We start from the raw sequence: 20,636 nt of genomic DNA, 5'->3' as shown, positions 1-20,636 counted from the left end.
ATGCACAAGTAACGTGGCTCACTGCATCGCAGTTAGTGGCTTCTAATATTTCTGGTTTCTGTGTAAAGCACCTCGTCAGACTGCCATTATAAAACTGTATGGTGGAACTGAATTTAAGAAAGGCCTCACCAAAGCAGGAGTCAGGTCATGCTGATTAAACTTCTTGAGCGTTTCAGTAACTTCCTCCTCAGTATTATTAAGTTTATGACTAAAATAGCTGAGAATGACATCAGTGAATCTGGTCATGGTACCTGTTGCAACTTGATCATTTTCATCTTGTAGTGGAGTCAAGTTGAGGTGTTTGTTTTGTTTTGTTTGTTTGTTTGTTCTTTTAATGTTCAGTGTGAACGGTGTTTCCCCAGGTTCCAGTTTTTCTATTGACCTTAACCTTCTCCTTTAAGAACTGTTCAAAATTCCTGGAATCAAAGATCCCACCTTCGACAGGGTGGGTCAAGTCGAGGCAGAATTTCTACGTCAACTTCTTAGTATTTCCTGTCCTTTTGCACCCCTGTGCTGCCTTGGCCTCCTGCCGAAAAGGTTAACTATGTTCACTATGGCGCATTTGTATTTGAGAAGGCATGCAAAAATCTTCCAAAAGTGCACTTTACAGTTGGAATTCAAGGCACAAAAGTTTGTGATATTCTTATCTCTTGGATGTGGTGCTCCCTCCTTTGAAAGTGAGCCGTTCCTTTCTGGTGGAAAATCGTGTATGAAGAGCACTGACCACATTCAATTTTCTGGAACATTAAACAATCTTTTCATAAAGTGTGGACTGAAACCATCACGGTCCTTAAAAATGAGACCTGAAGTTCACATGAAGTTTATTTTAGGTATTTAGACACCTAAAATACCTTTGGATTTTGCTTCTTTGTGATAGCTTCCCTTTCACAAGGGAAGTACACAAAGAGTGAAGTGCAGCATTAAAGTGCTTGCTGTAGCCTATGTTGCTGTGGAAACACAGTTCAGTGTTCTGTGCTATTTGGCATTTTCTATAGGCATGGCTTTGTGCCTAGCAATGTTGTTCTGATGGGGAGCTGCAGAAAAAGCCAGTTACAGAAGCCAGATCACTGTACATAGGAGAGACTGGTGTATCTCACACAGTGATACGGACGAAAGTGTTCCTGAAGAATTCAGTTTTGCCTTGGAATCCAGGAATGTGTCTAGATTAGAAATATAAAAGTCAAATTGCATCTTTTTCTGCCCATCTAATGTCTTTTTTTTTTTTTTTTTTTTTTACTTAGGTTCAAATTAGCCAGCTAATAAACATCCATTCATGCTAAATTATACCCATGTACTAAGCTGTGTGGATTACAGAGTTTTTGTATATGCTAACATTTAATTAAGTTTTATGCTTACATTGCCTGGATTTTGTTATCTCTTTATTTGTTTGAGAAAGATTTTATGTATGCTTTTCCTGTGAACTGACACAGCAGAAACGCATGCTTTTAGAAATCTTCTTCGTGTTCAGTACAGTTACGCATGTGTTGCCTACAATCAAACAGGGCACAGTCAGCAGCTAAAGTGATTTAATTTTTATTTGTACGCTCAATGTGCGTTAACAAATTCAACATACAAGATAGCATTACATAATGTCAAGTAGCTTATAGCATTATGCAGTTTCACACATGTTGAGTTAGGTTTTTTGCCTTTTTTTCTTTTTTTTTCACACAAAGTTGTAACTGTCCAAGTTAATTTTACAATAGAAGACACAAGGTAAAGAATAACCACATCTGGGAGATTTTACAGTGAGTCCACTGTCACTTACTGTCTATTTTACGTTTTAAAAAATATATATCTGCACATCTTCAGTTTCCTATTATTCCAGAAGTGTTGGAGCTACTTCTACCTGCCCGATAGCCTAAGTCTATTTACCCTGAGCATGTTTCCTTGACAAAGAAGTTCATCTTTCGTTTTCAGCTAAAAGAATCTTATAGAGATCATCTAGGCTTAAGCATGCTTTTCACACTGAAGGAAAAAAGGGAACGTTTTTTTTTGTTAGTGTGTTCTATTCAGGTGTTTGGAGCGGCATTGGAAAGCACAGTTCCGAGGAAAAGTTTCTAAACTTCAGCAACACAATTGCTTAGTGCAAAAACGAGGAGTGGAATAGATCTACACCAGTTTCCAAAGGAGAATTGTGGTTTGTGGCTGTAAGCCACCAATAGAGCATGAGCTAGAAAGCATTTAAGACAAAGATAAAATCTACTATAACCTCAGGCAGAAATCCTCATGATCAAGATCAAATAATCACTAACAAAAGTTCACGCTTCCATCTGCCATGCAAGACTGACAAATAGAGAGCTTCAGCTTCAATGCAACTTCTGTTGCTAAAAAGACACTCTGTCTAGAAGGAAGTTTCAATGAGTAACTCGTTATGAGTGAGAAAATTCAGTCTTCCAAAAATAATTTCTAAGGAAAAAATGCAAAGTATTGGCAACTAACAAAGTGCTGACTGTTCGCATGAAGAGCCATCCCAGCAGCAGTTGCTTTACACTGTGGTTGGAAAGAAAACTAAGACTTGCTCCATTATTCTACTTTCATATGTAAGAAGGTGGAAAGGATCATTTTTCCAACAGGGCTCTAAAATTAAGTAGTCAAGTCCTGTAAATGAGTTAAATGATCTTTTTTTTTTGTTAATTATAGTACATTATTTACATTCCACAGGGCACAGAACAGACTGGCTGCCTGGAAGCAACTAAATGAATACTGAAAATTTGCAGTCTTCTACATGCCTCTTCGCAAGCTCCATTCTGCTTTATATTTCCATTGGAGACTTCAGAAATAATTTGAATTTCTACAGCTTGTTATGAATATTTACACTCAGCTTACCAGCAATGTTTACAATTCATTATTTGCTGCCAATTATTATCCTTTCCTGGCTTGAATGTAGTAAGAAGCCAAATCACGTCATTTGCCAAGTTATTACTCTGATATTTTAAAAAAATGTCAGGCTAGTGTGTTTACAGTGAGATCTAATGCAGCTCTTTCCAAACTTCACTCATATCTCTGGAATTTTATGAACTTCTGTTCAAAACTACTGACTATTCAGGGTTAATAGCCTAAAGTGCTGCAGGTTGTATTTATCAAGTAACATTTTTTTACATTTCAGAGGAGGTGATAGTAAGCGCATTCTAAGTCATATTCACAGTTTAAGAGCTAACTCAAGCTGCTTTGAAATCCTAAAAATTAACTTCTTGAAGAGTTTGTTCTGTAGTGACAGACTTTGCCCTATGTTACCCTTTTTTGAGAGCTGTCATATGTAATGCAAATTCACTCAGGTATGAATTTAAGAGAAGCTTGGTGAAGTTTTCACTTCAAAGCTCTTTTCCGCAAGCTATTTTCCGATCTCAGTGTTACGCCATTACAACAGAACTTACCAGTCACGTAGAATTCCAGATTTCATGTTTAAAATACTCAGCAAGAGTTTCCTTAAGAATCAGTGATGTCAGTTTTTGTTTTTCTCAGGCCCTTCATGCACAGACAGGGTAAAATAAAATGTAATATAGTGGAATTCCTCCAATTCCGATAGTCTGTAAGATCATGTCTGTGCTAATTTCCGTGTGGCAAATGCGAAGTGACCAGTTTGTTGGTGTCTGAATTTTAGATGCAAACCTTTGATGTAGCCTTACAGCTCCATAGCAAGTATATCACAACGTAAATCCTTTAATACCTGATAAATTAATTATTTTTTTCTCTGAAGGAAAGTGCCATTTTCCCCTGTATTTTCCTTTTGCATTAGTGCAGAATTCAAAACCACCTTTATATGGAAATGCAGTTGGTACTCCCAAACCAATAAAGAAGAGAACTGCAAGAATCAATGGGCAGGCAAACTAACAAGAAACTAGAGGTTAAACAGCAGAATTCAGAACCTTTGGGAGAAGCCTAAAAAAGACAGGCCAGTTTTGGTGAATACCAGCAAAGACAGTTCGGCACAAACACAACTTCCATAGTGACAGATAATTGTATTAAAATCTGCAACTTGATATTGGTAGTTATACTAATTTCAGTTTGTATTAGGCATGCAATAGCGTGATTACACTGTTATATATATTTGTGGTATTTTTTTTTTAATTTAATGCTCTTTAGAATTTTAGTGCCCTGCAAAATCACATCACTAGAGAACCGATCAGCTGCTGCTGCTCACGAAAGTTTAGTTCTACAGCTAAAACAAAGTTTAAGTCTGTTCTATGAGTCAGCTGTTGCTGCCGCAACCTCTGCTAGTATTCGCTCAGGCTGTGCCATTTGGCCACTGGCTTTCTAGGATTCTCACACACCTCTCGCCAGTGTTCCACACCAGCTGCGGTGATGCTGTGCGCTCCCAAAATCAGCCGTCCCACCACTTCGTTTTTTGTGGTACGGTCAAAATCAATAACTAGAAATTCAATGCTGATGTCAGGAAGGAGATCGACAGGGATGTCATAAATGAAGGATTCATTGAAGACAGGATTCAAAGTGCACTTCTTCACGTGAGTCTTCTTTTTTGCTATACGCTTTCTTCCGTAATAAACGTTCACCTTAACGTAGGGATCTGCCAGAGAAGAGAGAAACAAACTAATAACACAGTCCAGTAATGCTCTTCGAGGTAATGGATATGGTTTAGCTTGCTGAACTTGAGCCAGCTACAAGTTAGTTGTGCAAGTCTAGGCTACTCACTTCACCTCCCACAGTAAGGGGGTATTGTTCACACATTTTTTCATTGCAGGGCAACCAGCTTGAAGTTACCACTTGACGTTCTTTACAAGTTTCAGCACCGTATGGGAAACTGGGGGAAGCAAATTGCATGTAAATTGTGGTAAGTAAGCCTAGAATTACCAAACAGGTAGCTTTTTGGTGAGGTCAGTGCCCAAGTGGTCAAAATGTTCACTTTGCAATGTCAGCTATAACAAAAAATATTTTTACCCAAGTTCAGGAAATAGTCCCAAAAAGTATCAAAATGGTTTTAAGATTTTGTGGATGGAAAACAGTTGTAGTGGAAGGTATTAAAACTGAGAAAAGTTGAAAATAATGCCGTCATTTTTCTACCATCATCGTTATTTTATCAGTCAGCTTGCTCTTTATGCAGATGTTTGTTTAGGATTAAAATTAAGACACCTGGCATCCAGTCCTTTTTCACATGTAGCGCAAGTTTTGAAGCTGGAAGCCACCTGCCCAGCTGACAAAATTAATTTTCACTTCTTAAAACTGAAACAATGAGCTCACTCAGAATAAATAGATATAAAAATATAAAAAGATCACATAAGGAAATGGTGATAGCCTTGCGAGATTCAGCAGGTATGAGAACAGTTACTAAAAAATGTATCCTGTAATTGGAGATCATACATGGGAAGCTTTTTTTTTTGAGAAAAAGTTAAGACCTATAATAGAGAATTAAGGCGAGTCTCCATTCTTTTTTCTGTCCACCTCAAAGAGCTGCAGAAACAGGACTACATTTGGTATCAGTCAGGTAATCACTACATCTCAAGTTGATTCCAGTCATTTTCCCGTAATTCTGAAAGAAACCTTTGCTAGGGGGATTCAAGAATCTGAGAAGCTGTGACTGCAGAATAGGAAAGCCACAACAGCTGCTCTTCTCTTCACACAGCAGAATTTCCCAACAACCAACCAAACAGAAATGTTTCTAATGTCACAGATCATTCCAAAGCTATCTCCTACTCTTTTCTTTCCTCACTCTCTTCTACCCTCCTATGCCAGGGGCAGGATTTGAGGGACGTGCAGTTCCCAGTGGACATAATGATTCTAAGGGAGATGATGACTGACGGCAGCATGGAGGCGCAGAGATTTGACTGGATTCGGAAAATGCTACCTGCATGAAACTAGATGGTGCCAGAAAGATGCAACTGTTAGTAACACATTAGGAAAGATTTGGTCTTGTTTGTATAACCCTCTGTTGATCTGTTCTGTCACTTAGTGATCCACCACCCTTAGAAAGAGTTGGAGAAAAAGCAGTCAATCAAAAGATGTTCAGACAAGACAGGTAAAAAGATCTGAAAGTGAACTGAACATCTAGTGACTTTTCCAGTGACTAGAAAAAATTCACTTCTAGTGAGGTTCTTCTCTCAAGGGTTGTTACTTATCAGAAGGCACAGCGTTTTTCTTCTGCAATACAATTCCCATCCAACAATGAGCAGCTACTCTCTTTCCCTTCTCCCCCGACCCAGTTTGTATTTTGCTATACTTCTTTCACGTTACAAACGACAATGTGACATTTTGCTACAGCACCCCCAAACTGTGTAAGGGTGTCCAATACATCGGTCAACCTAAGAATTGCACTCTGCGTGTTCTTGTGTGACTCTGTGAAACAGAGTGCAAACACATTTAGAGCTGGAGAAAATAGCTTCTACCTGAGAGGCCAGTGATATCCATCTTTGGCAAATGTCTGGCTTTCAGCACCACAACAGTCATTCGCTGCGCCACAGGTTGATAAGACAGTGAGACTTGCAGCTCTCCTCTGCTAATGCATTTCTGTGAAAAAGAAACGGCAACAAGATGGTCTTATAAATACGGGCAAATGTTGGAGCTCACCAGAATTCTCCTTTCCCTACGCTAAATGCCTAAGAATTTGGAAAATTAGGTGCAGTCTATTTACGTACATTTTTAGCCTTACCCACATGAACTCTAGAAGGAGATGAAGTTGCATAAGGTAAATCATCCTGTGCTCTGCACCCTGTGCCTGCTGAGCAAAGTAAACATCGCTACAGCTTTTCCCCTTGAATTCTGTTTCCCTTAGGGTAAACCTGGTGGGCATACTTAGAGAAAAGAGCAGCTCTGGCTACAATCTGAGGTCTGCTTCTGGAAACAGCTGTGGGTTTTCGCAGCTTAAAGTTCATTGACTTTTGGTGTAGCTTAGATTGGAGAGTAGCTGAAGTTCTGTAGGCATACTTTGAAAGATTCAGCATCAATCCAGTCTGCAAAGGTAAAGGGTGAAGATAAAAGAAAAAAAAAAAACTATTCCATTAAACTTTCTGTACAACCTTTCAAAGAGTAACATTATTAAGATTATTAGTTTTGTTTTCCAGATGGTATTCATTAACTTTCATTGAGATGACACTGATTTAGATTAAGTTTATTTAGATTACGTTTACTTGCAATTGAGGAAAGCAGTATGGGTATGGGATTGCGTGGTGTCAGTAACAGTACTGATGGCAGAGCCACTGCAACAACTCGTACAGTTTATGCTCAAAGCTCTGACTTAGCATCTTGCACTGCCCCCATCACTGCCTCGTACTTTTAGCCCTGCAGTACAGTACAAATGGAAGAACTCTCCTGACTTCCACCAGGAAAATCACTACAATAAATGTGAGCTGTGCTCTGGTGATCGCCTAGGAGGACAATGTTTTTCAAATGCTCTTGCTGCGATTATTTGGAGAAAACCGTGCGTGTAAACTTAAAGAAAACGTTCGTTCTAACTGGGGTGGCATTGTTTTCTTTCAGTAGTTCCCATGTGTTTAATTTGAAGATAAATTTTTCGAAAGTAAGGAACGGCAGCCATTGCTGCGTATGCAAAATTATGGGATGTGAGTACACATAACTACATACAGTATATTGCTAATATGTTATTTCCTGGCCCAGGAGGAAATACTAAGAACTTTGGCTACCAGAATACAATGGACAAAGGGAGTACCTTTTTCCCTCCCTTTTAGGAAGGGAGCAATATTTAATAACCTTCTCATACTGTTGCCAGCTACTTAATAATATAGAAAATGACCCTGGTCTAGCACGCAAGTATTGGCCACAGGGACACTGGTTATCTAGTGCAGTTGTTTGGTCTGTTGCTTCTCAAAAGGCTTGTTATCTGCATGAAAAAGGAAAATGGGATAGTAAAAGTTTTACGATAACATTTTTTTCATCTTTTGAGGGAGGGAAAACAACGTGTGTAGCCTTGGTGGTGTATGTTGTCAGCATTTTGGGGTTCTTTCGTTCTAAACTAATTTAATGAAGTCACTTCCATGTAATTTGCATTAAATGGTCTGTCCGAAATTACTGGGAATGTTCATTTCGATGTGCATCTTTGCTGGCTTGGGTAAGTGTAATAATTTCCTGGGTTTTAAAAGCAATGCTATATTCCAGATTTTGAAACTTCCTGTAACACTGAAAATTATGTTCAGTAAAAGCTGTTTTGACACTCTGAAACTATGCAGATTTTCAAGAATGCACACCTGACACCAAGGTAAATCTATCTTTAATTACTAAGAAACATTAAATAATTTGCATCCTTGAGTAAATCCGTTTTTATTTAGCATGATCTTTTCCTCTATTTTTAATCTATTACTTCTAGAAATTCTAGCAGATATAGTCAATGCATTGAAAAGAATACAATAAAAGAACCTAAACCAGTTACTTGTTTTATCAGAATGTAAAGCATCCCAAGAATTTTAGAAAAGCAAACACCAGAACTCCATTTTTATTGTGATTCTTTTGGTTCATTTTGGGTTGCTGACAAAGTCTCCTTTAAATAACTTTACAAAAAAAAAAAAAGTTTAATGCTGCATAAAGTAGAAGAAAACTTCAAGTAAAATACTGTCGCTCTAAGGCATGATGTGTTTTATAGAGCTCAGCAACAATTTTCGGCATGCTTTGGCAATAAGCGACCCCAAATGACATTTGCTATTGAACCTGGAGGACAGGCAGCAATAATAAACTAAGCAAAAAAACAAACCACACAAAAAACGCTTAAGTACCATGCCCCTGCAGCAGAGGAGGACCTGGGGTGCTGTTGGATGTAAAAGGGGCTGCAAACCGGCAGCACGCCCTCGCAACCCAGAAAGCCGACTGCACCCTGGGCAGCACCAAATGTGGTGAAGCAGCAGGGCGAGGGAGGGGGGCGTCCCCCTCTGCCCCGCTCTCATGAAGACCCCCACTGAAGGGCCGCGTCCGGCTCTGGGTCCCCAGCACAAGGCAGACGTGGGGCTGTTGGAGCGGGGCCAGAGGAGGCTGCGAGGTTGCTCAGGGGCTGCAGCACCTCTGCTGCGGAGATTCTATTTCCTGAGGATGGAAGACATCTTCATTAACGTAAGCCGTAATTTTTATACGGATTGTTTATCTTTCTAGTTTACAGCACGGGACACTAAGAATAGGATTCATTTCACCTGGATTTTAGATGTCTACATTTGACAAAACCATCTTAGACACACTTCATCCTCACGTGGCGAAAAAAAGAGGGTCGTTTAGGGTGGGATTTATCTGAGCTGTTTTAGATGTCTACTCCAGGCCAGGAAGAATCATACGTCAGAGTCTGATGACTATGCTGATGTTCTTCTACTGACTTACAGCCTACAGTAACAAATTTGGATGCAGACAATTACAAATGTAGGTGTCTAAAATGGTCAGATGAATTCCTCTTTAAGTGAGATTTGTCTTTGCAGAGCAGGATATAGTTACTGAGAACCTGCAATAAAACTTAGCACCCGTATCTCTAGCTGTCCCCCACAAACACAGTCTGTGAAAGAAGGCGGGCCACCAATGAATGCCCCTTTCTCACATTAGCTCCTCTATTTGCAGATGGGGACTGTACTTTTTTCTTAGCTTCATTGATTATAACATTCCTCATTTGCATGACTCTGTAATGTCTCTGCATTATCAAACCTCCATAACCACACAGCAAAGAGCTGCTGAACTAAAAGAGCACAGCCATGTATTATTAAAATAACATGCATCTGTGGAAAAATGGGTTTCATGCCTAAGAATTCCTGCTCACTAGATCACACAGGCTCCCGAATCAAAAGAACTGGGATCAAATATAATGCAAGCAGTCTCAAGTCACACCACATGAAGTCACTTACTTGTATGTTCCTTTTGAGAATCTCCCTGGTCAGCTGAACCTTCCCAGTGCTGGGATCCACTCCCGCAAGGGGCACCATGACTTCTCCAACCACATCATCTCGAGAAAAGCGATCAAAGCTCAACACCAGGAAGTGAAGCACCAAATCCTGGAGCTGGCTGTAGGGGATCCCGTAGAAGGTGAAGGTTTCATCAAAGACTGGGTCCAGCGTCTTGCGAAGGACACGAGTCTTCACTCGATGCCTTTTGTCTGGAAGAATTGTCATCTTGATGTATGGGTCGGAGCTCTGAGTGTGTTCATCCATAACTGGCAGCCCATGAGCCTCCTGAATGGTAACTACCAGTGCTTTTTTGGGAAAGTTGTAGTCCACTGAGAAAGTCAGTTCTCCCAACATGACATCATCCCCTGGAGAAGACGGGGAGGAGGTTTTACTTCCTCCCGGAGTGAGGCTTTGATCTGGACTTAGTTCATCTCCATAATCTACTTTTATTGGAAGCTGATCAATGTGGGGAGCTGCATTTGGCCCATCTGAAGCTTTATCAGACCCTATTAAACCAGATTCAGCAGCATCCACCAAAAGGTTTCCCCTTCCAGTCTCCTTAGGAGTGCCGTTCTTGTCTCTCCGGATTCGGTTAATTTTCTTCTTGTTACTCAAGGTCTCCGGATAGATACTGATGCCTTTCAACATGTGAATGAACTTATACGGTGGGGTTTTGTGCTTTTTTTCTGCTTGCTGGTGACAGCATGTCCACACAAAAACTGTTACTGAGACAGAAACCACAAGGACAGTAGCACCAATGAGGCCTGCCACAACTGGAGAGACATCTGTAGGGAAGACAAGGCAGTGAGGAGACAGCTCGTACCTTTGTGCTTGCCATAGCCCTACAGGAGCTGGCGCATCTGGATAGAAAATCTATCGGATGCTACTCAATAACCTTTGTATCAAAGCTTCCCCAGAGTAAAAAGTGACTTCCCGTAACTTCTGTGTTCCTGTGTGGGAGACATTTTGCACTCCTACTGCATGCCTGACTTATGTTTTACTCTCAGCTGATCTCCTGATCTTGCTAAAACCAATCTCCCGTTTTGCCAGCAGTAACATAGCTCCACACGAACAGAATTCCTTGATTTGCAGGAGGCTCTCTTTTTTGTTTAGTGCCCTGTTTAAAAACACTGCACAGTTCTATTTTAACAACAGGAAGGGAACGATAACTACAGACAAAACACTGGATCTGTTGTTATCCATTATGAACAATTTAAACCTTGGATAGATTACAATTATTTTTTTTTCTGGTGGGGGTGAATATGACCCTGAGCCGAGCTATATAAGAGAAAGGGACAGTGTGTGTATGTCCCTCTAACATGATGATGATTTCTATCACACTGGTGGATCGTTTTCCCCCACTTGTCATTCTGACCATTCCCACAGCCTCCTCTAGGAAAGTGGGTGGTACACGAATGAAGTGGTCGCATTGGTCTCACCCAAAAGTTGAGGTTGCTCTCTAGCTGTTCCGCTGTGTTGCATTCAACATTTCTCTGCTTTTTCACCCCAGTATTGCTATTTACGTTCTTTCAGATTTTGATGAGCTGGCAGCTGCTGACAGAAGTCTTTCCACCCCACTGTTACCAAGACTCCTTTTAATGTGAAAAATCTAATGTTCAAAACCAACGGACAGAATATCCGGCATTTGTATTTCAGGATTATTTGATATTTTCTAGAGTTTATCAGTTGGATTCTTCAGCAATGACAGGCCAGAATAAAAAGGCGCTGTATTAATTTCTAGCAACCATGCTAGTTACTTTCTATTTATAGCACTTGACTTTGGGGATGTATTATCAAACACAGAATGAAACCAGGAGTTTTGATTTCTCCAGTACATTATATTGACGTATTCAACAAATTCAGTCAAGGGCCACCAAGATAATTAAAGAGTTGGAGCAGATGGAGGATGGAGAACGGTGAGCAGACGGAAGATGAGGATGGATTGAAAGAGCTGGGTGTGCTCAGTCATAAAAGAGAAGGGAAAGGAAGAGATCTTTTTGCTGTCTTCACTTTCTTAGTGGGAAGACAGAGCTAGGCTCTTCTCAGACCCCCCCGCAGCAAAGGGATGAAGAGCACCATACACAGACCGTAACACTGGGAAATCCAGGGAGAAATTAGAGGGAGGGAATTCAGAGTAAGGAGGGCCAAACACTGCAGAGGGGCTGACAGCCTGTGGAGACTGTGCACTGGAGATGCTCAAATGGGCCTCAGCAACCTGATTTCTCTCTTCCAATGGACAGACGTTAAATTAAGAGCCTAGCGCACACAGCGATGGCAAAACCCACCAAGCAACCACAGCACCTTATCTTCATCAGCGCTCCTACCGGTGACATCGTGCTATCAATACTGAACGATTTCTGGCCCGATTACTGCAGAGACAATCCCTCCTTTCGTGGCAGCAGATTATTCCACGGCTAATCAAAAGAAGACCAACGCAGGCAGATGATTGCACTGAGGCGCTCGCACGCTAGCTGTGGGTAGTATAAGCTGGGAGAGAAGGAAGGGTGCCTCTGAGCCCAGACACTCCTCCTCCAGTATTGCACAGCGCTGAAGGCATTTTGCAAACATCTTTACTGCAGTTGCCATAGAACTGCTCCCTCTCTGAAGCAACTCCCTTCCTTCCCTACACACAGTATTCAAATTTGTTTTTAATTCTTGCAACATTCCTATTTTCTGCTGGACAGATGCCTTCTGCAAGACTTTCCTTGACCCCCTTAAAACTGAGAAGGAGTAAGTAGGAGTTAGAAATTAAATTAATCTAAAAAATAAACAAGCCGCTGATTCTGAGGTGTTTACCTTTCTGTATAGTCTAAACATCTGAAGTTCAAAAAGTTACTTGTCACTAAAAGCAATGTTTTTATATTACTGTACTACTTTGGTAATCAAGGTATTGCTATCATTATTATTGTGTTATTGCTTTAATAATTATTGAAGCAAATTTTTTTTGAGGAAAACAAAACCAACTAGCCCTGTCTTTTTCTTTACAAGTTTTCCAAATTGTTTCCACAGTAGAATAGAAAACAAAAAAATCACTGCCATGACAATAGCTAAATGCAACAGCCGGTACAAAAGATAAACTCGTCTGATTTTCTTAATTTCATTCTGTACCATAAGCAACAGAAAATAATCTTCCAAACTCATACTTGAAACTGCAAAGAGCACCTGAATTTTTTATCTTCTCTGTTCTTTCTATATTATTTTTCATTCAGGTTACTAGTCCAGAGGACAAGACTGGCAGACTATAACCTGATTATCTGATAAACTGAGGGAAAACTGTGATTTTCAAGTAACAATACGCCTCCTTTTTGCAGAATTAGGAGAATCACTTTTGATTAGATAGAAGTCTTCCCTTACTGAAGCTGGATATCTTTCACATGGTGACCAACTCCACAGATAAATCTGTCTTAGGACCTACTGCCAAGCACAGTCATGGGACTGGAATAACTAAAGCAAGAGGTATTGACAACATTAACAAAACAGTAATACGCATATCTTTATTTTGTTATTTAATGTTCCTTGAAATGAGGCAAGTGGTCTTTAACAGCCAATTTGAATACAGTACAATTCAGCCATATGCAGATATGAAAAGCTTCAGTGCACAAGCAAAAAAAGACAAGTGCTGAAACTCCTTTCTTGTCCTGATCTCATTTTTTTGTGGGTTTTGTTTCTAGTGTGTCCTCAAAGAATCAGCTCTTGTACCTTTTATTTCCTGATACACAACCTTAGAAGAAGCAACCAGCAGTCACACTAGGAAGTGTCAGCTGAGTCTTTGCGATTTGTCTTCCATCAAAATGTCTGAACTCCTGAATTTGGCTCCTATAATGCCTTGTGGCAAAGAGTTCCTCAGCTTAATTATGTGGCCTGAAAAATCAACTGCTTTAATTTTGAGTGCACCTCACCTCACTTTGTTTGATGCCTGTTCTTGTATTGAAAGAAAGAGTAAGAAATGATCATTCCCTACTTGCTCTGTGCTTCTTGTGGCACCTCTCTTTTCCTGGCTGAAGACTCCTACTTTACGTAATCTTTCCATACATTCATGAATTCTGTTTCCATAATTCCTTACAGTTTTAAGCTGCACAGATACAAAGCTACCTAAAAAATACTTTAGTGAAGCTTTTGCAAGTTTCTGCACAGAATAGTGTTTTGAATGTCCATTTTAAATAACACAGCAGCCTATTTTGTCTCCTCTCAAAAAGAACTTTTTTTATTCAAAATTTGTAAAAGAGAGCTTTGTTCTGATGCGATGCTAATATTTAACTGAATTACAAACTAACTTTTTGGGATATGGAATGATGTTTTCAGTTAATGAAAAATCATTGAAAACTTCTTGTTAATACTGGTGTTTGCTGATCATACCCTAATGGCCACTGGTGGCCAGCAGTTGAATTATGACAGTACGAGGCTCTCAGGTTCCAGGAAAGACACAAAAGGTAAATGCGTATATTAGATAAATGGTATAGTATGGATTATTATTATAAAGCGTTTCAGAATTTAAAGGAAATGCGGTGACCGTGCTTTAATTCGTGGGCCTTACAGTTGGAAGGGAAGGTCAGTCAGTCGCTGGAGGACAGAAAGAGGCAGCAATTTGAATTTGCAAGGCTGGAGAAACCAACCTGACGTGCACCCCAACTGCCCTATTACCAGGCCCTGTGGGGACAGCATAGGCCCCTTAGAGGTCTGCCGGCGCTCAGGAAGACGGTGCTGCCGGCGGCCCGGCCGACGAGAACACCTCCCGTAGGCACGCCGGGGCCCGACCGCGGCCGTGCAGGGGCACTTCGGGGCCGTCTCGCCTGCGATGATTTAGCAGGGCTGCCCGACCCCCTTCCTCGTCGCCGCCGCCGCTCCCCACAGCCCCAGGGGGCCTCGCTCGGCCGGAGGCTGCCGCCGCCCCCGCCTCGGGGACCCCCCCGCGCCGTCCCCGCCACTCCCACCCCCCCCCCCCCCCGGCGGGCACCGCCTTGACGGGCCCGCAGCCGCTCCCGCGGCCCCCGGCGGCCTGCGGGGAAGCGCAGACAAAGGCTGGGGCGCGGCCGGGCCCCGGCATCGCGGTACCGGCGGCCGGGCCGAGCCGCGGGGCTCCCGCTCCTCCCACCCGGGCTCTTCCAGCTCCGTTGGCATCCTCTCGGCGGCGGGGGCGAGCCCCGACGCGGCCCCGGCTGCCGGTGGGTGTTGGCTGCTGCCGGGGCCGTCGCTGTGAGGCGGGGGGGGGGGGGGGGGGGGTGGCGGTGGCACCAGGCAGGGCCTGGCTCAGCACTGGCGGAGTGGGGGGGGGGGGGGGGCGGGGGTGGAATCGGTGGACCGGGGCCCTCCGCGCGGCCCGGCCCCACTCACCGAAGCTGGGGTGGACGGTGGTGATCTCCGCCATGGTCCGGGATAAGCCGGAGCAACCGAAATGCGGAACCCGGTGCGGAGGCGCCGCGGTACCGGCCCCCGCCCGGAGGATGCTCCTCGCCCGGGATGCAGGAGCTGCCGACTGGTCCCGATGCAGCGCACGCCCCGCCCGGCCCCGCCTCCCCCCCCCCCCTTCCCCGCACCGCCTCGCCCCGCCCCGGAGCCGCCCAGCGGTGACTCGGCAAGTGGCGGCGCTCCGGGCGCCGAGCCGGGCGGGCGGTGGCGGCGGGGACGGGGCGCGGGCAGAGGCGAGGCCCCGGGGGCAGCGGTGCGGGGTCTGCGGAAGGCGGCGTTTCCGCTCCCGGGACAGAAGGGGCCGCTTCCGAGCGTGCTGCAGCGCTCGGGAGCTGCGGCTCCGTTCTCCCCACAAGGCGCAGCCCCGCGAGGCGGGGGCGAGGCTCAGGCGGGGAGCGAGGCTCTGTCACCACGCAGCCGCCCCGTAAAGATGGCGGCGCTCCTCATCACCCCCACTTCCCCCCCCCCTCCGACGCCTGCAGTCCCCCGCGGTCGTCACGGCGGGGCTGGCGACCCGCGCTCCGCCAACATGGCGGCCGCTCCCTCAGCGCCCCAACATGGCGGCGCGGCGCCTGCGCGCGGCCCCGCCGGGCGCTTCCGCTTCCTGAGCGGAGCGGGACGGGACGGGACGGGACGGGACGGCGGGGTCCGGCCGGCGGCCCCGCGGCCAGCCGCTTTCCTGTCTTCTAGGTGGGCGCCGAGATGTCGCTCTCGCTGAAAATGTTGCCCTGCAAGAAGAGGAGAGCGGCGGTCGCGGGGCTGCAGAGCCCGCGGGAGCGGGGCGGCGCCGGGGAGGACGGGGAGCAGCCCGGAGGCGTCTCGGTGGCGGGCGCTGTCGACGGCAGCTCCCCCGTGAAACCGGCGGCGGGCCGGGCCGCCGGGCTGCCCCCGGGCCCGGGCTCGTGGAGGGGACCCGGGGAGGCTTTCCTCAAGAGTGGAAAGAGGCTCCCCGCGAAGGCGGCCCCGGGTTCCGGTGAGGAGAGCGCCGACGGCCGCCCGGGCGCGAAGGATCCGTGCTCTGCCGCTGAGCTCGCCGAAGACATTAAAAACCTGGAAGGGGGCAGAGAAGGTAAATGTGTGCGTTGGGACCCCGCCGGTTCGGTCAGGTGTAAACACTCGAGGCAAGGGGCTTGTGCTGCCGGGGGGCTGCGAAGAGCTGCCCCGGGAGAGGGGGCGCTGAGGGAACCTCATCGGCGGTGTCGCCGTGAGGGTGAGGTGAGCCAGGGGAGGGGTTCGTGACCTCTGCTGTTTGGTTTTGTTCTCCCTTCCTTTTTTTTCTTTTTTTAATTGGTTCTGAAGTGGTACAGGTTAGAAGGCATTCCAACTTAAAATGTTTCTTTTTTTTTTTTTTGCCCTCCCTCAAAATCTTAGGAAACAAATGGAGAACTTAAGCAGCACTGCCAAACACTTTTGAAGTAGCTTCTTTCAGATTTCTCAAGTACCCAATTGTACAGTCTTTACACGCATTTTCCTGGTCTAATCTTTGTGTTTAATCTTCTGTGGACCGTGTGTAGTGATCAGTCCTAATGATAACTTTCATAAAAATAATATTCTATTGCGTAAGGTATTTGACTTTCAGCTGGTCTTTACACAAGTCTTTGTAAATTCAAGCTTTGATCTGAAACAATTGTTTGGCATTTAGTTTTTCAAAAGAAGTGATTTGCTAGTGAGGTGTAAAGACTGGTAAAACTACAAGCTGCTTCTTCGAAAAGTCCCGTTTTTCATTTTTTTATCCACCCTTGTTTTCATTCTCAGAAGATGTAGTCTAGAGTGGCACTTGTGTGGGACTCTATTGTGACCCCTTAGGAGAACCATTGAAGCAGGACCTGTGTTAACAAAGTTACAAGTTTGCTGTGGAAAGAGGTGTTCTGGAAGTAAAAAGGCCCTGTTAAACCTTGCTTGCTCAGAGGTTTACTCGGTGAATCTCTGATGTGTGAACTTGTGTAAGAGGTGAGGTGTTCGTGATCAAAATGACACTCACTTTGTAGCTCAGATCTTCTTTGTCTGCTGACATAAGTGGTGGTCCTGTCTTCCCAAACTGCGTGTTGTATTCATCTTTTTCTTTTCCTGGCATACATCTTTGTCTCTGAGTTCGATGAGATTGGAAAATAGATTTAGCAAAAGAAAAAAAAAGGGGGGGGGGGGAGGTGGTGTATTTTCCTCTTCGTCTGGTTCAACCACCTGATCCGATTTAGTGCGTGACTACACAAATACCTGTGCGGGCACAAAACAGGAAATGCTGTGGGGTGGGAGAGCTGGTTTTGTTAGAAGACAAATTGTTTTCATACTGGTTGAACGTTTTCAAGAAACCTCAGGTTTCAGTTACTTTTTATATTCATTGTAAATGCATCAAACTACAGGCTGCAGCAAAAAAGGACAGTGCTTCCTTATTCGCTTGTGAGAAGCGTTGTCTCTGCTTGTTGTGCTGCTGTGATTTAGCTCACTGATTTGACTGAAAGCTGGGTTTGTGGTGGCATAGTGGTCAGTTTACAGTTGCTATCCAGGCCTGCCGAACTTCCAGAAATGTGCAGAATGGGAGTGGGAAGGGACATCTGTTGGACTTCTCAGCAGCAGTACAGTCTGAAATTAGCCCAGGGTAACAATGAAAGTGCATGCTAAGGTTGTAGTCCACTAGGCTGTTCTGACTGGGTGAAAGAGTGTTTGCCCCTAGCTGTTTATTCAACACGGAATGCAACCACACTTTAAAGAAATCACTATTTTTTGGTGGTTAGATCATTTGACAGGGATGGTTTTGAGCACAGCTGTGCAAAACTGATAATGCTGGTAGCGAGACTGAAATAGCTGGAGGTAAGGATTGCTTCACCCAGATTTGTTTCTGGAGGATAGTAACATGGGACTGCTGCTGTTGAAGTGTTCAGTGTACCTGGATCTCTTTCACAACCTGGGTGAGGGAGCGTGACTTGTGCAGTTGGTTTAACAGATTTAAATGGATCAGGATGAATTTTTGTAATGTAGCAGCCTTTCAACTTTGCTCATCTGTGTCCGTATGGCGTATCGGACTACAACCTGGTGTATACTGTTTACAGGGAAAACTCCTAAACTGTATACAGAGGTGGAAGTAAATTTGCAGAGAGATCCATATCTGACTGACAACCAATCTGCAGCGCAGGAGTCTCCAGCGAGAAGTTCTTTGCAGCTGGCTGTTAGAAGTCCTACCATGATGAAGCCATTGAAGAACACCAGAACTGGTGAGTGTCTCCAGCAGACTGATGAAGAAAATGAGAGTTTGGGGCTGTTTGTTCCATTGGGTTAGCTTTGTGCAAGGAGCAGACCAGTGACCTGGTATGGTAGACAAGGAACATGGGATGTGTGTGTGCCATGTTAGGGGCTGTTCAAGTGCAGTGTGTTTTGAAGCTTTTATCATGTGTTCTGAAATTTCACTTTCATTATGTGTTCTGAATTCACAAAACCACTGGTATTCAAGTGAAACTTGCTGGAGTTGATCTCTGCGTTTTACAGTTACTAAAAAGTCTGTTTTCCGTCAGAGGAAGTTCTGATTCCTTTCCTTGAGTCAGCAAAACAGCACTGCTAGGGAAACATTTTAAGTCTTGCTGCATTGGGCATGTAGTTTTGCTGCTGTTTTAATCTTGACCGCATACGTAAAACAGCTCCTTCTGGAAAAGCGTAGAAGGGGTGCTGAGACTATTCTTCAAAATCAGTCCAATAGAGGTGTCAGATATGTAACCTTTGTTTGCTTGACTAGTATGACTTGCTCAGGTCCTACAGAACTTGAATCCTTTGTTCAAAAACACTGCTTCTAGCTCTTATGGCCATTTCTGTTTGGAAGATTTCATTATTGGCTGTTGGCAAGCTGTAGTCACTTCAGAATCTACATAATTTTATTTTTTTTAAATTAAAAACTCATACTGTTTGAATGTGCTGGATGTGAATTATCTGAGTTTTTAGATTTTAATTTTCATTGTTAATTTTCAGAGGAGCAAGATGGAGAAGATATTGAGAGAAGAAAGAGGAGGAGGAAAGCAAACAAACGGAAAAGGGAAGGGAAAGGTCAAGAAGAGGAGGGCTCTCTGTCTTGTGACATCAAACTGGATGATACCCTTGATCGCACCTTAGAAGATGGTGCTAAGCAGCATAACCTGACGGTTGTCAATGTGCGAAACATCCTACATGTGAGTGCACTTAATACAGCAAATGTACAAGTTATGTACATACAAGTTACCTGGCTTTATGGGTGGGTATCGGTCCCTGACTTCAACTTATTGACAGGTGGGTCTGTTTTACTGTACCCTAATAGCAGTAGTAGGAGTGAACTAAATTCACTAAAGTGATTGAACTAAAATTCATGCTTTTGGTTCCAGGTTTATGTATATGTCAGTTGCGTATCTTTCAGTTTGTCCCATGAGCAGTGTCTGGAGAGAAATGCTATTTGTTTTCCCCAGGATAAAAAATTGTGCATTTCTTTTCTCCATCTAGTACTGTTCTAGTCCAGGTGATGTCAAATATTTTCATGTTATGCAATCCGTGTGGAAAACAAACTGGAGGCTGACATGACCCTTCTTTCAGGCAGATTCATCGGCTGGTTTTGTGCAAGTGCCATAAGTTAGTGTCTTTCTTTGTTATGTGGCACCATTGAAGGGCTGTAAACATCTCACAGGTGCCTACCTTCCCTGGAACCTCGTGGTGGCATTCCGAAAATGTAGTCACTGATACTAGGTCTCCTAGGCCTTCACATATATTTTTTTTTTTCTTTTCAAATATCTCCAGTGTTCTCTGAAATGATACAGCACGATGTTTCAAAGAGCAGATCATTAGATACTTTCCCTAGAGTTAGACCCTTACTGTTTTGCAAGCTCATGGGACCTTAAGGATTTAAGTTTTCTGTTGCAGCTGTGTGTCTTATGTGGATGGGACCAGCACATCGTAAAATTGTAAATTGGCTGTGTGACAGGAGGGAAGGGAAGCTGGTGTGGACTTTTATTTACACCATTTTCTTTTCTCCTTCTGTCAGTTTCCTCCTTGGAGCGTTCACAGAGAATGCAGTGCAAATGTTTTTATCACTGCTGTGCTCACTTTATATTTTCTTGTCAGATCACTGAATAGTCTTTTTCACAGCATAATTGCAACATCTATTGAACATTCACTATTTCTCCATCATGGTTCCAACTGTTTTATTTCATCGTTAAGTCTGCTTCTTTTTAACAAACAGAATGTAAAGGAGACTTTTTTATTTGTGTGTTTCCTGCAGGAGGTGATCACAAATGAGCATGTGGTTGCCATGATGAAAGCAGCCATCAGTGAGACAGAAGATATACCTTTGTTTGTAAGTAAAAAACTTTTTTTCCACAGTTTTTGTCTATTCAAATGATGATTCCTTTACCAGTCTACCTTCTTGGTCTGTGTTATGATGTGGTAGGAGGAGAATAGGTAGTATAA

The 20,636-nt window shown here is 43.7% G+C and overlaps 2 protein-coding genes across 5 annotated transcripts in view; one reads left to right on the top strand and one right to left on the bottom strand.

Moving 5' to 3' along the window:
* Window positions 1–1,517: 1,517 nt before the first annotated feature.
* Window positions 1,518–15,465, bottom strand: SYT11 (synaptotagmin 11). 3 transcript variants are annotated; one of them, XM_080570413.1, is made up of 4 exons: window positions 15,147–15,461; window positions 9,777–10,600; window positions 6,336–6,459; window positions 1,518–4,525 (listed from the first exon to the last, which is right to left on the bottom strand). In XM_080570413.1, the coding sequence occupies exons 1-4, from the start codon at window positions 15,178–15,180 to the stop codon at window positions 4,215–4,217; spliced, it is 1,293 nt and encodes a 430-aa protein (XP_080426539.1). In that variant the 5' UTR covers window positions 15,181–15,461; the 3' UTR covers window positions 1,518–4,214. The 3 variants fall into 3 exon arrangements, with proteins under 3 accessions (XP_080426539.1, XP_080426540.1, XP_080426541.1); XM_080570414.1 differs by having other exon boundaries at window positions 6,339–6,459; XM_080570415.1 differs by lacking the exons at window positions 1,518–4,525; window positions 6,336–6,459 and adding an exon at window positions 6,513–6,902 and having other exon boundaries at window positions 15,147–15,465.
* Window positions 15,466–15,824: 359 nt separating this feature from the next.
* Window positions 15,825–20,636, top strand: part of LOC308183873 (GON-4-like protein) — a 30,450-nt gene continuing 25,638 nt past the window's right edge. For both annotated transcript variants that reach the window (XM_080570385.1, XM_080570384.1), the window contains exons 1-4: window positions 15,825–16,290; window positions 18,269–18,430; window positions 19,176–19,372; window positions 20,449–20,523. In XM_080570385.1, the coding sequence (XP_080426511.1) occupies window positions 15,924–16,290; window positions 18,269–18,430; window positions 19,176–19,372; window positions 20,449–20,523 (801 nt within the window). In that variant the 5' untranslated portion in view covers window positions 15,825–15,923. The remainder of the gene's footprint in view (window positions 16,291–18,268; window positions 18,431–19,175; window positions 19,373–20,448; window positions 20,524–20,636) is intronic.

This window comes from Anser brachyrhynchus (genome assembly GCF_964034855.1).
Source record: "Anser brachyrhynchus genome assembly, chromosome: 28".
NCBI lineage: Eukaryota > Metazoa > Chordata > Aves > Anseriformes > Anatidae > Anser > Anser brachyrhynchus.
The sequence above is the reverse complement of the archived record's forward strand: the minus strand, read 5'-3'. Positions and strand labels throughout refer to the sequence as shown.

Excerpts from the sequence above, each read along its gene's own strand:
- SYT11 (XM_080570413.1), bottom strand. The coding sequence starts at position 15,180 with ATGGCGGAGATCACCACCGTCCACCCCAGCTTCG. Across the intron at positions 10,601-15,146 it reads CACCGTCCACCCCAGCTTCG|ATGTCTCTCCAGTTGTGGCA; the intron begins GTGAGTGGGGCC and ends TCTTCCCTACAG. Across the intron at positions 6,460-9,776 it reads TTCTCAAAAGGAACATACAA|AAATGCATTAGCAGAGGAGA; the intron begins GTAAGTGACTTC and ends TCTTTTTCACAG.